Source organism: Salmo salar, chromosome 13 (assembly GCF_965601325.2).
Source record: "Salmo salar chromosome 13, fSalSal1, whole genome shotgun sequence".
NCBI classification, from domain to species: domain Eukaryota; kingdom Metazoa; phylum Chordata; class Actinopteri; order Salmoniformes; family Salmonidae; genus Salmo; species Salmo salar.
In genome coordinates, this window is record NC_138303.1 from 101,334,264 (window position 1) to 101,350,576 (window position 16,313).

At 44.5% G+C, this 16,313-nt stretch overlaps 1 protein-coding gene across 2 annotated transcripts in view; it reads right to left on the bottom strand.

The window, feature by feature from the left end:
- Nucleotides 1–16,313, bottom strand: part of cntnap3 (contactin associated protein family member 3) — a 189,717-nt gene that overhangs the window by 112,665 nt on the left and 60,739 nt on the right. For both annotated transcript variants that reach the window (XM_045692517.2, XM_045692516.2), the window contains exons 3-4: nucleotides 16,065–16,258; nucleotides 3,162–3,309 (exon numbers count right to left, since the gene is read on the bottom strand). In XM_045692517.2, coding sequence (XP_045548473.2) covers nucleotides 3,162–3,309; nucleotides 16,065–16,258 — 342 coding nt within the window. The remainder of the gene's footprint in view (nucleotides 1–3,161; nucleotides 3,310–16,064; nucleotides 16,259–16,313) is intronic.

Here is a 16,313-nt window from a genome sequence, read left to right on the forward strand (position 1 = left end):
TGCTCCTATCCTCATCCATCCGGACCCAACTTGTCAGTTTTTGGTGGAGGTTGATGCTTCTGACGTGGGAGTAGGGGCTGTTCTTTCCCAGCGATCCATCCAGGACCAAAAGCTTCTTCCCTGTGCCTTCATGTTCCATCGTCTCAATTCTGCGGAAAGGAACAATGATGTTGGAAACCGGGAACTCCTAGCTGTGAAGATGGCTCTGGATGAGTGGAGACACTGGCAGGAAGGGGCGGAACATCCATTCCTGGTATGGACGGTTCATAAAAATGTAGAATACCTTTGTACTGCCAAGCCTCTCAACCCAAGGCAAGCTCGTTGGGCTCTGTTATTTACCAGGTTCAATTTCACCATCTCCTACCAACCAGGGTCAAAGAACGTGAAGCCGGGCTCTCTATCCCGTTTGTACAGTTCCACTGCCACTCCCTCTGAATCTGAGACCATCCTCTCTGCCTCTTGTTTGGCGGCTTCTGTTTGGGGAATTGAGGCTCTGGTTCGCAGGGCACAGTGTTCCCAGTCGGACCCTGGAGGGAGAGCCCCCACTCTTTCCAGAGCAAGAAGTGGAGGTCAACATACCATCAGAAGAGATGTTCGTCCGCCGATGTCGGCCTACCTGGAGAAGAGCTTGGGCGGTTCTTCTCAAGATCACCTCCAGGTATCGTTGACAAGCGGAACACCACCGGACTTTGGCTCCTCGCTATTGGGTCAGGTAGAGGGTAGGGTTGTCCACTCGGGACCTACCCCTCCGGGTAGGTCCTTTTCCCATTTCTAGAGTCATTAGTCCCACTGCTGTCCATCTGTTGTTGCCCCGTACCCTCCGTGTTCACCCCACTTTTCATGTGTCCAGGATTAAGCCCTTGTCTCACAGTCAGCTGTCTTCTGTTTCTAGGCCTATCCCTCCCCCCGGGTCATCGATGGCCAGCCAGCGTATACGGTGAGACGCGTCCTGAGGGTTCGACCACGGGGCAGGGGTTTCCAGTACCTGGTTGACTGGGTTATGGCCCAGAGGAGAGGTGCTGGGTTCCTGCTAAAGACATCCTGGACCCAGTCCTCATCGCCGATTTTCACCGCCAGCACCCCGGTCAGCCTGGTATGCACCCAGGTAGGATGCCAGGTGGTGCCCCTAGGGGGGGTTACTGTCACGCCCTGATCTGTTTCACCTGTCCTTGTGATTGTCTCCACCCCCTCCAGGTGTCGCTTATTTTCCCCAGTGTATTTATCCCTGTGTTTCCTGTCTCTCTGTGTCAGTTCGTCTTGTCTTTTTCAAGTCAACCAGCGTGTTTTTCCCGTGCTCCTGATTTGCTATTTTCTGTTTTGCTAGTCCTCCCGGTTTTGACACTTGCCTGTTTTCTGGACTCCGTACCCGCCTGCCTGCCCTGACCTCGAGCCTACCTGCCACTCCGTATCTCCTTTTTGGAACTAATAAATATCAAATACTCAAACCATCTTCCTGCCGTGTCTGCATCTGGGTCTGGCCCTGAGCCCTCATAAACATTTCTACAAATCACTTTCCACTTTGTCATAATGGGGTATTGTGTGTAGATTAAATGAAGAAAAAAAAAACTTCATCAATCAACTTTAGAATAAGGCTGTAACGTAACAAAATGTGGAAAAAGTCAAGAGGTCTGAATACTGAATGCATTATATATACTGTATATAGGGGGAAATTGATCTGCAGGACTACAGGGAGTTGCCCATATCTGTTAACCTGTTAGGGCTAGGGGCAGTATTTACACGGCCGGATAAAAAACGTACCCGATTTAATCTGGTTATTACTACTGCCAAGAAACTAGAATATGCATATAATTATTGGCTTTGGATAGAAAACACCCTAAAGTTTCTAAAACTGTTTGAATGGTGTCTGTGAGTATAACAGAACTCATATGGCAGGCAAAAACCTGAGAAGATTCTGTACAGGAAGTGCCCTCTCTGACCATTCCTTGGGCTTCTTGACTCTTTTTATTGAAAACTTAGGATCTTTGCTGTAACGTGACACTTCCTACGGCTCCCATAGGCTCTCAGAACCCGGGAAAAAGATGAATGATGTCGAGGCAGCCCCTGGCTGAAAAACATTAGCGCCTTTGGTAAGTGGTCTATCAGAGGACAATGAGACTGAGGCGCGTGCATGAGGCGACCCCATGTTTTTATTTTCTCTCTCTTTGTACTTAAACACAGATTCCCGGTCGGAATATTATCGCTTTTTTACGAGAAAAATGGCATAAAAATTGATTTTAAACAGCGGTTGACATGCTTCGAAGTACGGTAATGGAATATTTAGATTTTTTTTGTCACGAAACGCGTCGGGCGCGTCACCCTTCTTTACCCTTTCGGATAGTGTCTTGAACGCACGAACAAAACGCCGCTATTTGGATATAACTATGGATTATGTTGAACCAAACCAACATTTGTTATTGAAGTAGAAGTCCTGGGAGTGCATTCTGATAAAGAACAGCAAAGGTAATAACATTCTTCTTATAGTAAATCTGACTTTGGTGAGGGCTAAACTTGGTGGGTGTCTAAATAGCTAGCCCTGTGATGCTGGGCTATCTATTTAGAATATTGCAAAATGTGCTTTCACCAAAAAGCTATTTTAAAATCGGACATAGCGAGTGCATAGAGGAGTTCTGTATCTATAATTCTTAAAATAATTGTTATTTTTTTGTGAACGTTTATCGTGAGTAATTTAGTAAATTCACTAGTTCTGCTAGTGAACGAATGCTAGTTCTGAACGTCACATGCTAATGTAAAAAGCTGGTTTTTGATATAAATATGAACTTGATTGAACAAAACATGCATGTATTGTATAACATAATGTCCTAAGATTGTCATCTGATGAAGATCATCAAAGGTTAGTGCTGCATTTAGCTGTGGTTTGGGTTTATGTGACATTATATGCTAGCTTGAAAAATGGGTGTCTGATTATTTCTGGCTGGGTACTCTGCTGACATAATCTAATGTTTTGCTTTCGTTGTAAAGCCTTTTTGAAATCGGACAGTGTGGTTAGATTAACGAGAGTCTTGTCTTTAAAATGGTGTAAAATAGTCATATGTTTGAGAAATTGAAGTAATAGCATTTCTAAGGTATTTGAATAACGCGCCACGGGATTAGAGAGGATAAGAGGTAATGATGTCTTGTCCAACTCCCTTGGTTGTACTTACTGTAAGGGCATCCATAGGCTTCCAGTCTCAGGCCTATCCTCCCGTTGGGGTTCCAATCTAGAGGAAGTAACCGCAGGAACCTGGCGAAGACTGCCTGCTGCAGTTTAAACTGCACCACACTGTCTGCATTACTGTTCCCTGTGAACGCCTGGAACACACAGAGGGGACAGTATAATTATCTGCCTGATTTACACATTATACTCACCTTATTTGGATGTTACACATCATTGGAGTCTGCTGAGGGGCGAACGGCTCATAATAAATCTTGGAACGGCGCTAATGGAATGGCATCAAAAACACATGGAAACCATTTGTTTTATGTATTTGATATCATTCCCCCAATTCCAGTCCAGCCATTACCGCGAGCCCGTCCTTCCCAATTAAGGTGTCACCAACCTCCTGTGCTACACATCTATTAGCCATATATACTCCTATATCCTCCACACACTCCTTCCGTGGCCTCCAACTGCTCGTAAATGCTAGTAAAACTAAATGCATGCTCTTCAACCGATTGGTGCCCGCACCCGATTGCTGCCCGCACCTGACAGCCCGCCTAGCATCACTACTCTGGACTTAGAATATGTGGACAACTACAAATATCTAGGTGTCTGGTTAGACTGTAAACTCTCCTTCCAGACTCACATTAAGCATCTCCAATCCAAAATTAAATCTAGAATCGGCTTTCCATTTCGCAACAAAGCCTCCTTCACTCATGCTGCCACACATAGCCTCATAAAACACAATATCCTACCAATCCTTGACTTTGGCGATGTCATTTACAAAATAGCCTCCAACACACTACTCAGCAAATTGGATGTAGTCTATCACAGTGCCATCCGTTTAATCAACAAAGCCCATATTCGTGGCCAAACCCACTGGCTCCAGGTCTATAAGTCTATGCTAGGTAAAGCCCCGCCTTATCTCAGCTCACTGGTCACCATAGCAACACCCACCCATAGCACGTGCTCCAGCAGGTTAATTTCACTGGTCATCCCCAAGGCCAACACCTTCTTTGGCTGCCTTTCCTTCCAGTTCTCTGCTGCCAATGACTGGAACGAATTGCAAAAATTACTGAGCTGGAGACTTATATCTCCCTCTCTAACTTTAAGCATTAGCTGTCAGAGCAGCTCACCGATCTCTGTACCCGTACACAGCCCATCTGTAAATAGCACACCCAACTACCTCATCCCCATACTATTATTTAATTTTTTGCTCTTTTGCACCCCAGTATCTCTACTTGCACATCATCATCTGCACATCTATCACTCCAGTGTTAATGCTAAATTGTAATTACTTCGCCACTATGGACCATTTATTACCTTACCTCCCTAACTTTACTACATTTGCACACACTGCACATAGATTTTTCTATTGTGTTATTGACTGCATGTTTGTTTATCCCATGTGTAACTCTGTGTTGTTGTTTTTGTCGCACTGCTTTGCTTTATCTTGGCCAGGTCTCAGTTGTAAATGAGAACTTCTTCTCAACTGGCCAACCTGGTTAAATAAAGGTGAAATTAAAAAAAAATTAAAATACAATCCTGTTGTGTAGATTATAGAGGTAAGTTTGGGAAACCCACTGTTGAATTTGTTTCTATGTAGTACAGCCAAGCCAGTACTTGCCTCGCAGGATGGCCGGCATCATTCACAAGCACACCGTTGAAGTCGGAAGTTTATATACACCTTAGCCAAATACATTTAAACTCAGTTATTCACAATTCCTGACATTTAATCCTTGTCATTTAATCCTAAAATTCCCTGTTTCAGGTCAGTTAGGATCACCACTTTATTTTAAGAATGTGAAATGTCAGAATAATAGTAGAGAGAATGATTTATTTCAGCTTTTATTTCTTTAATCACATTCCCAGTGGGTCAGAAGTTTACATACACTCAATTAGTATTTGGTAGCATTGCCTATAAATTGTTTAACTTGGGTCAAACATTTCGGGTAGCCTTCCACAAGCTTCCCACAGTAAGTTGGGGGAATTTTGGCCCATTCCTCCTGACAGAGCTGGTGTAACTGAGTCAGGTTTGTAGGCCTCCTTGCTCGCACTCGCTTTTTCAGTTCTGCCCACAAATGTTCTATAGGATTGAGGTCAGGGCTTTGTGATGGCCACTCCAATACCTTGACCTTGTTGTCCTTAAGCCATTTTGCTACAACTTTGGAAGTATGCTTGGGGTCATTGTCCATTTGGAAGACCCGTTTGCGACCAAGCTTTAACTTCCTGACTGATGTCTTGAGATGTTACTTCAATATATCTAAATCATTTTCCTGCCTCATGATGCCATCTATTTTGTGAAGTGCACCAGTCCCTCCTGAAGCGAAGCCCCCCACAACATGATGCTGCCACCCCCGTGCTTCACGGTTGGGATGGTGTTCTTCGGCTTGCAAGCTTCCCCCTTTTTCCTCCAAACATAACGATGGTCCTATTTTGTTTCATCAGACCAGAGGACTGGCTTTTTTATGGCGGTTTTGGAGCAGTGACTTCTTCCTTGCTGAGCGGCCTTTCAGGTTATGTCGATATAGGACTCGTTTTACTGTGGATATAGATACTTTTGTACCTGTTTCCTCCAGCATCTTCACAAGGTCCTTTGCTGTTATTCTGGGATTGATTTGCACTTTCCGGAGACGGAACGCGTCTCCTTCTTGAGCGGTATGACGGCTGTGTGGTCCCATGGTGTTTATACTTGCGTACTATTGTTTGTACAGATTAACGTGGTACCTTCAGGTGTTTGGAAATTGCTCCCAAGGATGAACCAGACTTGTGGAGGTCATCCAAAAAAAATCTGAGGTCTTGGCTGATTTATTTTGATTTTCCCATGATGTCAAGCAAAGAGGCACTGAGGTTGAAGGTAGGCCTTGAAATACATCCACAGGTACACCTCCAATTGACTCACATTATGTCAATTAGCCTATCAGAAGCTTCTAAAGCCATGACATAATTTTTTGGAATTAACTAAGCTGTTTAACTTAAAGCTAGATGGCAGTATTCGGAAGTTCGGATGAGTAATGTGCTCAAAGTAAACTGCCTGTTACTCAGGCTCAGAAGCTAGGATATGCATATACTTGATAGCATTGGATAGAAAACACTCTGAAGTTTCTAGAACTATTAAAATAATGTCTGTGAGTATAACAGAACTGAAAAAGCAGGCAAGAACCCGAGGAGAATCCACCCAGATTTCTTTTGTTTTGAGGTCATAGTCCATTCAAATGCTTGTCTATGGGATATTCAAAGGAATTCCTCCCAGATTGCAGTTCTTATGGCTTCTACTAGATGTCAACAGTCTTTAGAAAGAGTTTCAGGCTTGTTTTTCGTGAAATTAGTTAGTAGTTGTAGTTTTTCAAGGTGGCTCTCATTTGGACTGTAGTTTTGTGGTGCTCGTGGATGACGGCGCGCACTTCGTTATTTATCTTCGGCATTGAACATACTACATTCCGTCTTAAATTGTATCATTTATTTACATATTAGGGTACCTGAGGATTGATTAGAAACGTTGCTTGACTTGTTAGGACAAAGTTTATTGGTAACTTTCTGGATTCCTTTGTCTGCATGATCAATGAGTGGAACGGGTGGATTACTGAATCAAACGTGCCAACTAAAATGACTTTTTCGGATATAAAGAAGGACTTTATCAAACAAAACAACAATTTGTTGTGTAGCTGGCACCCTTGGGATTGCAAACAGAGGAAGACCTTCAAAGGTAAGTGATTTATTTTATCGCTATTTCTATTTTTGTGACCCCTCTGTGGTTTGGAAAATGTTTTTAATGCTGGCGTATGCGGGGCGCTGTCCTCAGATAATCGCATGGTATGCTTTTGCCATAAAGCCTTTTTGAAATCTGACAAAGCGGTTGGATTAACAAGAAGTTAAGCTTTTAAACGATGTAAGACACTTGTATTTTCATGAATGTTTAATATTACAATTTTTGTATTTTGAATTTCGCGCTCTGCAATTTCAACGGATGTTGTCGAGGTGGGTTGCTAGCGTCCCACCTAGCCCAAAGAAGTTTTAAAGGCACAGTAAACTTAGTGTATGTAAACTTCTGACCCACTGGAATTGTGATACAGTGAATTATAAGTGAAATAATCTGTCTGGAAACAATTGTTGGAAAAATTACTTGTGTCATGCACAAAGTAGATGTCCTAACCGACTTGCCAAAACTATAGTTTGTTAATAAGAAATTTGTGGAGTGGTTGAAAAATGAGTTTTAATGACTCCAACCTAAGTGTATGTAAACTTCCGACTTCAACTGTATCTGGAATGGAATACGCCCCTCTGGTGTTGTGCCCATCCCTCTCCCCTCCTTGAAATGAAATATTTTGTAAAAATGCCATCTACATCTTGACTCTAGCGAGCAACAAGCACGTCGCAAACAATGTTCTGTTAAGGTAGATATTCGATGTGACATTTTTTCTTTACGTTTCTCTTCGCGACCAATGACTATGCATTGCATTGCATTGCATTAAGAAGGCCCAATGAAACAAGCTAGTTAAAGTAGATTATTTCGCAGAGACAACTAAGATATTTTGCAGAATTTATCAGTAGCTAGGTTTCCATCTAATTGGCGACAGATTTTCATGCGAATATTCTAGAATCTGCATAAAGAAAATGTGCATTTTCCCACCAGTGGTGTTTCCACCAAATTAACTTGTTGAGGATAAAATAATCAGTGCGTGATGAAGTAGTGCACACAAAATGTACTTTTCCACTTATGCTTTCATGTACCAAATACAAATCTAAAGTTCAATGTGCTTCCATCGCATTTGCAAATCTACCAATAGTTTTGCCACAAAACTGTTGCGTTGAGTAGCAAATGTGCCTAATCTGGTTTTGGCACCTGCACTCGCCAACATCTTGCAGATACAGTGCATGTAGGCTGTGCGGGTTGGCTAATCAACATGAGATTATTATGGATAAGCACGAGAACATTTTTATTTGTCAAACGGCGGTCAAGCATCAATCATCTTGTCACCAGAATAAGACAATTAATATTTATTGGAAAGCAGCATCAAGCTCATCACCGTGCACTTTCACCACCCTGTGAAGTTCATCATTTATTTCATCCGTAGCCTAATAAACTGCATGGTTTCACGAGTTGTAGTGGGAGAAGCACGCACCATATCACGTGACTCCAAGTTTACTTTGATATGATGGTTGTTATATCAATATTTGCACATACAGACGTTTTCACCACCATTTCCGGCATTTCCTTCCACCCACCATGTGGAACAGACAAATTATGTCGGCATTTATAAAATTACACCGAAACTGTCACGCCCTGACCATAGAGATCCTTCGTATTCTCTATGTTTGGTTAGGTCAGGGTGTGACTCGGGATCCACTTCTCCTAACGACGAGCGTTACAGAACCTCCCACCTAAAACGGACCAAGCAGCATGGCCAGGAGGAGTGGACATGGGAGGAGATCCTGGACGGCAAAGGGCCCTGAACGCAGATTGGGGAGTATCGACGTCCAAGGGAGGAATTAGAGGCAGCAAGATAGGAATGGCGACGATACGAGGAATTAGCACGGCAACGATGGAAGCCCGAGAGGCAGCTCCCCAAAATAATTGGGGGGGGGGGGAGGGGCACACGGGGAGATTGGCGGAGTCAGGGTTTAGACCTGAGCCAACTCCCCGTGCTTACCGTGCGGAGCGTGTGACCAGTCAGGCACCGTGTTATGCGATGATGTGCACCGTATGTCCAGTGCGCATTCACAGCCCGGTGCACTCGTTTCCGGCTACCCGCATTTGCCGGGCTAAAGTGAGCATCCAGCCAGGACGGGTTGTGCCAGCCCTACGCTCCAGACCTCTAGTGCGCCTCCACAGCCCAGTATATCCTGTGCCAGCTCCGCGCACCCGGTCTCCAGTGCGTCTCCCTAGTCCGGAGAGACCGGTTCCGGCTCCACGTACCAGGCCTCCAGTGTGTCTCCCCAGCCTGGTAAGCCCTGTGGCAGGTCCACGCTCCAGGCTGCCAGTACGTCTCCTCAGTCCGGTGAGACCTGTTCCGGCTCCACGTACAAAGCCTCCAGTGATGATCCATGGATCGAAGCCTCCAGTGATGATCCATGGCACGAAGCCTCCAGAGATGATCCATGGCCCGGAGCCTGTAGCGAAGATCCATGGTACGGAGCCTCCAGCGACGTCCCCTGTCCGGAGCCTCCAGCGACGGTCCCCGGTCCGGAGCCTCCAGCGACGGTCCCCGGTCCGGAGCCTCCAGCGACGGTCCCCGGTCCGGAGCCTCCAGCGACGCCCCCGGTCCGGAGCCTCCAGCGACGGTCCCCGGTCCGGAGCCTCCAGCGACGGTCCGCGGTGCGGAGCCTCCAGCGACGGTCGGCAGTTCAGAGCCTCCAGCGGGGGTTCCCAGTCCAGAGCCTCCGCCGATGATCTACGGTCCGGTTCCTCTGGAAACGATCCAGGGTCCGGAGCCTCTGGCAACGATCCACGGTCCGGTTCCACGAAAGTGGGGGGAGCCCCAAGCGGAGGGGGATTTGCGTCCCGCACCAGAGCCTCCACCGAGAGGAGATGCCCACCCGGACCCTCCCCTATAGGTTCAGGTTTGCGGCCGGAGACCGCACCTTTGGGGGGGGTACTGTCACGCCCTGACCGTCGAGATCCTTAGTATTCTCTATGTTTGGTTAGGTCAGGGTGTGACTCGTGTGGGAAAGTCTATGTTTTCTGTTTCTTTGTTTTTGGGCCGAGTGTGGTTCCCAATCAGAGGCAGCTGTCTATCGTTGTCTCCGATTGGGAATTATACTTAGGCAGCCTGTTTTCCACCTGTGTTTGTGGGAGGTTATTTTCTGTTTAGTGTCTGTGACGGATCTGTTCGCTTTCATTTTGTTGCTTTTGGTTATTCTTGTTTGAGTGTTTCTTGAAATAAAGTACCATGAACACTTACCACGCTGCGCCTTGGTCCACTTCTCCTTCTAACAACGAGCGTTACAGAAACGTCCTGTTTCCATCACAGCTGTCGTAATTTTATTTTATACAATATGACTTTACACGCATAAAAACTGTGAATGGAAATGCGGTTAATGCTGTGCACATGCACACTTCATATAAATGGTGCACTGTACAATGTGTGCATCATTGAACAAACAGTTGCTAGCATTGACCTTTAACTCACCATTGTAAAATGTTGGTGTATTAGTGACATGGCATTGCATTAAACTGGCCCAACAAAACAAGCAAGTTGAATAGATTATTTCACCTAAATAACTATGATATTTTGCTGAATAACTCAGCAGCTATATGCACCAGTGTATATGCACGCTATTCATTCATTGGTGTGCATCAGTGAAAAAGCAGAGTAGCTTGCATTTCAATTGAACTTCAACTGCCCTCTTGAAATTAAAAGAGAAACAGAACTGGCAAGGAAAATGCTAGTAATGTAGTCTGGGAGATCAGGCAATAGGTTGATAACAGGAAATGTGATAGGCTAAAGTACAGGCAGAGAATAGGCAAAAGGCGTCGTTAGTGAGGCAGGCAAAAACTATCATATTGGGAGGAGTAATTCACGGGAAACCCAGCGCTCTGAAAGCCATGTGTCACAAAACAAAGAATACCTCACAGTGATGGGGTGCAAAGAACTGAACTAAATAGTGTTTGATAATGACATACAGGTGTGTGAACAGGTGATTAGAATTCAGGTGATTAGGATCTGGAGTGAGCTGCATTCAGGGGATCTAGGTGTCTGAGAGTGTGAGCTAGAAAGTGGGCTGGAAAGTGAGCTGCGTCCAGGGGGATCTACGTGTTTGAGGGTGTGAGTTGGAAGCAGACGTTACAGCTACGTAATCTCGCCTACCAGCCAGCTTGCTCTCTGTCTAGATGTTTGGTTTCAGAGCGCATCAGAACAGGACTTGGTAGTCTATGGCAGGAGCGGAGAAAATAGAGACTAGATATCGCTTTTAATGGGCTGATCTCTGTCCATCACCAGGCATCTAGCACCTCCCCCTCTTTGTGGATTTCAATGCGCAAGCATTGCAAGTAATGGGCTAACAAAGTAGTGAGTTCGGGAAATCGGAAAGTATGCATCAACATTTTTTGTTGTTGCACATATACATTTTCTATGCCTGAATTCAGAATCAATTGGGCTCTCGAAAAATTATGTGGTCGCTGTGGTAGAACATTTACTTTGATTGGCAATCTCTGCAATTTCTCAATGTCCCATCTCATACAGCTGTAGCAGGCTTTCTCCCTCTCCCACCTCTATTTTAAAGGTAGGCTCAGCGAAATGACATTGCCACAAGCAGCACCAGATATTGAGATGAACGAGATGCAACACAGTCACACACATTATTTGAGCATGTGCACAGGTTCGCTTCACGCTGTGTACAGTGTGGTAGCAAAGGGACCAAAACTTGAGCCTCGCGCTTCAACACTCTTCTTGTTGTGGAAATTGACCCACTAAGCTGTTTACTTTCTGCTTCTATGTCATATCGCTGAGTCTACCTTTAACCACACACCTTTCAAGTCTCACTTTGAAGCACACTGTTACCAGGCTCTATGCGGCAGCAATTCGAGCCTGGGGACGAGGTGACTAGCTACGTCCACAATCATCCATGTTTCCCACATTTTCATTCTCATTTTATTCATAGTGTGAGTGAGTAGTGAGTCTCAGCATAGTCTGTCTCCACATGCCACCACCAGGTAAAATAAATGGTCCAGATATTCGCCTTTTTTTTGGGCATCATCCTAAAAGAAAAGTAAGTTAGTAGCACGCACATCCCCTCTAGGAATTTCTGTCCCACTGAGCTGGAACTACTGTCCCACTGAGCTATGCACACTGCACAGCTCAGGCTGAGTGGAAGACAGTAGATCAGAGGGGGGATGGAAACTGTCATTCTATACAGCAGGCCAGGTGTAGCACTTATTTGGTCATGTCATTTAAAATCTTGAAAGAATCATGTAGGGAAAGGGGGATACCTAGTCAGTTCAACTGAATGAATTCAACTGAAATGTGTCTTCCGCATTTACCCAACCCCTCTGCATCAGAGGTGCGGAGGGCTGCCGTAAATCGACATCCACATCATCGGCGCCTGGGGAACAGTGGGTTAACTGCCTTTTTCAGGGGCAGAACAACAGATTTTTACGTTGTCAGCTTAGGGATTCGATTCAGCAACCTTTCGGTTACTGGCCTAATGCTCCTACCCGCCAGGTTACCTGCCACCCCATGTAGTCCGAGTTAAGTGTGATTGCTGAGCAACTCAGCTGTAAATGTGCCCTTTTAAAGTAAACTTTGTAGATTATACAGAAACACAGGACATTGTTCTCTGGCTCACGTGTCCTTGTCTGCTGTGATTGGGTGTGAGAGAGGCAAGAGACCGTGAGGAGAGGGAAGTCAGTGCTGGCAAGGGCAGCAGCAGTGTTGATCTACAGGTGAGAGAGTGAGTGACTAAGATGACTTATCCTCTAAAGTGAAAATAAACAGTCACAAAACTGTGTGTTCCCTGTCAAGGTATATATATATATATATATATTTTACTGATGTTGATAGTGGCAAAAAATAAAACATTTGGCTTCCTTTGGAAACCAGTCATGTACAGCATACACAGCATCAACCTGTGCACTCTCTGCCTTCAGCGATCATCACATACTTTTACCTGGGTTCAAATAGATTAAATGGAACTAGGCCCTGCATTTTCAATGTACATAGCTTGAATGAATCACGTAGATTTGGACAAATGTGATTTTTGATAGAGCAACCGACTGTAAATGTGTCCTTTAAAGTACACTTTATAGGTTATCCAGTAACACAGGACATTGTTCACTGTCTGTCTGGCTCACCGTATGTCCTTGCCTGCTGTGATTGGGTGCTAGAGAGGCAAGCAACCGTAAGAAGAGGTCAGTGCATGCAGGAGCAGCAGCAGGGTTTGTATAGAGGTGAGTGAGAGGAGAGTTATTCTCAAAAAGTGAAAAACGTAGTCTCACAAAACTGGAGTCCCTTTCAAGGTGTATACAGTATTGTACTGATGTATGAAGGTGGCAAAATTTCGGCATGTGATGATCAACCTTTCCACAACACCAATCACGTCTACAAATCATATTTGTTATACCCTGCATCATTATAATACAACTGTCTTCATCTTCTGTGTCTTCTTAATATTTGCAGTGAATTACCTTCATTAATGATGGTGACGACTTATCCTTTCACTTATCCTTCCACTTACAGTGTTTTCAAAATACCCCTACATATACCCCTCAAAATGCCCCTGAAGAGAGGCATAATAAGTCATGTCAAACTGTGTTTCCGGGGGAGGACCTATGGACCCCCCCTCTAACCACCCCACCACCACAATTGTGTCCTTAGTGTAGTAATTTCTAAAATACTTTATTGGTACAGTATGACGAAAAATTTACATTTTAGTCATTTAGCAGACACTCTTATCCAGAGGGACTTACAGTAGTGAATGCATACATTTCATTTCATGCATTTTTTTGTACTGGCCCCCCGTGGGAATCAAACCCACAACCCTGGCGTTGCACACACCATGCTGGCGTTGCAAACAGCATGCTCTACCAACTAAGCCACAGGGAAACCGATACAAATACAAAATTAATTTGTATTGCCAAGAATAGCATAGTATAGCCATAGAATTTGATGAAGTGGGTTCTGAAGAATGGTTTCAGTAAAAGATAGACAGATTAATAAGAAATGTAATACTGAAGCTCTCTTTCTCATGTTTTTCTGGCAAACACTTAGGTCTACTCTATGAATAACGAGCGTAGTTAACCTCTCTGATCCTAACTTATGTGGCTAATAAGACATGGAAACGTATGGCTACGTCCCAAATGTATGGGCATGGGCCCTGGCAAAAAGTAGTGCACTAAATAGGGAATAGGATGGTATTTGGGACACAAGCCCTGTCTCTCTGTAAGAAAGGTTAATAATGGGGTCATCACCCCGGAAGTTCCCTACTCACTATTCCATTCTTCCATTAAAGTTGATACTCTGGTTGGCGGTTCATACTCCAAAATAATGGTGAAATACCTAATTAACATAGAATTTGCTAACTATTATTGTGAGATAGATAGGAGCCAGTCCAGTAGCTCCCTCTCATGTTGGCTAAGGGAGACCATACTATACCTTATGTTGGGTTGACATGAGAGGTGTAGTTACACACTGTATAGATAGAAGCCAGCTCCTTTTTACGCTGGCTTGCATCAGTTGGCCCTAAAGATGCGGTTACAGCAATGTGTGTGGCCAGCAGCAATCGATAACCACATGACTTATTCAGTACCCATCCTGAGCCTTTCTCATAAGAGTAATGGGGACTGTTTCCCCCTCCAGTCACCTGCCTATTGTAAAGGAAATCAATGGAACCCACTTCAACTGAAACTTAAAATGAAAAGTGAGCTCTGAGGTCTGAGGTGGCATTGGAATTTTCACAAATGAAGAGCTGTGTGCGATACTACAGTGATTTAAAACATATATCTTTTTACCTAAGTTTATACTATAGCATTTGACGTCAGTCTTGGAGTGAAATGTACTTTCTTATCATTGTTGCATAATTTGAAAGGCTGAGAAGCATCTGAGTGTTGTCCTGGAGGCAGAACTGAGATTCCTCTAGATAGGCCAGCTGCAAAGGCAAATTTGCTATATTGTCAAAATTCCTGAAAACAGAAATGTGCTTTTTGGTCTTAATTTAAGTTTAGGGTTTGGCATTAGGGTAAGCAGTGTGGTTAAGGTTAGGGTTAATGTTAGGTTTAAAATCTGATTTTATGACTTTGTGGCTGTGCCAGTTAGTGACCATGCTGCAGAGCTGCCTCTAGAACAAGATTCATAATGAAAAATGCTAACTTGTGTCTTTAAAGAGGGAGGATGAGCCATGCATCTGGTGAAGTGGAGCATTAAGCCCAACAAATTGCACTGCCTCCCTGCTGAGGAAGCTCTGTATGCTGCATCTCATTTGTGTGTGTGTGTGTGTGTGTGTGTGTGTGTGTGTGTGTGTGTGTGTGTGTGTGTGTGTGTGTGTGTGTGTGTGTGTGTGTGTGTGTGTGTGTGTGTGTGTGTGTGTGTGTGTGTGTGTGTGTGTGTGTGTGTCTATGATAAAGCTCATGAAGCAGCATCTCATTTGCTCCTGGAGTGAGGTGTCCCTTTGAAATATACCCAGAGTCAAGGAGCAAATCTCTCTATTGCCTGCCCCCTGTCTGAAAAGCCTTCGCTCATGGAGAGAGAAAGAGAGAGAACAACACTCATCCCTAAAACTTAAACTGTCTGAGGAAACAAAAAAAACACACTAGGACTTTTGACCGATACTGATACTGGACTGCTGCTGTCATGGACTTAGCTAGCTGGGAAGACTAGCATCTGGAGTTAAAAAATCCTTAAAGAGGTTCTTAGGATTTATCAGAATATGTGCAGACACTTTATGCTAAGTACTTTTTAAAATATACATAGTCAAACTGCGAGTAGATGAGAGTACTGTAGTTGTGAAATACATTAATTGAATTGACAATCTTTCTAATTTTCTCCTCCTCATGTCAGCTAAAATGATCAGAATGTTATTTGGTACAGAAAACAAGTAACAAGGATGGTAGCACTAAAAAGCAGCTACATCTAATAATTACCTCAGTCAACAGTACAGAGCTAAACTGAGCTGTTCCTGCCTTCCGGTGTTTCATCTATTATTCATTGATAGTGAAAGGACTCTTATGAGTCTATTTGTGAGTTGGCTACATGGTGTACTGGTCTGCGTCTGAAATGGCTCCCTATTCCCTATATAGTGTGCTACATTTGACCAGAGCCCTCGTCTAGGCTCTGCCGCTAGCTTTCACCTCGCCACAACGTGAGCCTGGGAGCCGAGGGTAGCCCTGGTAAAACGTAGCACACTATACAGGGAAAAGGATGGCAAAATATTCCATTTTATACACAGCCATTATGGTCTTGTCCCACTGACTTACCCGGATGTTGTCCTCCTGGCGGTACTGTTTCCAGTTGCAGCCCGTGTCGCTGAACATGAGGAGGAAGGAGGAGACCCAGTCTGAGCTGCCGTAGCGACCCTGCGTGGCCACGGCTGTGATCTCTGTCCGCTCCCCCAGGTCCACCTCCAACCACTGGTACTTATTAGACTCCACAGGAGCCCAGCCTCCAGCACCTGCAGGAAATACCGCACAGAGATACCACATATTGTAATTCTTTGGGAAGGTTTC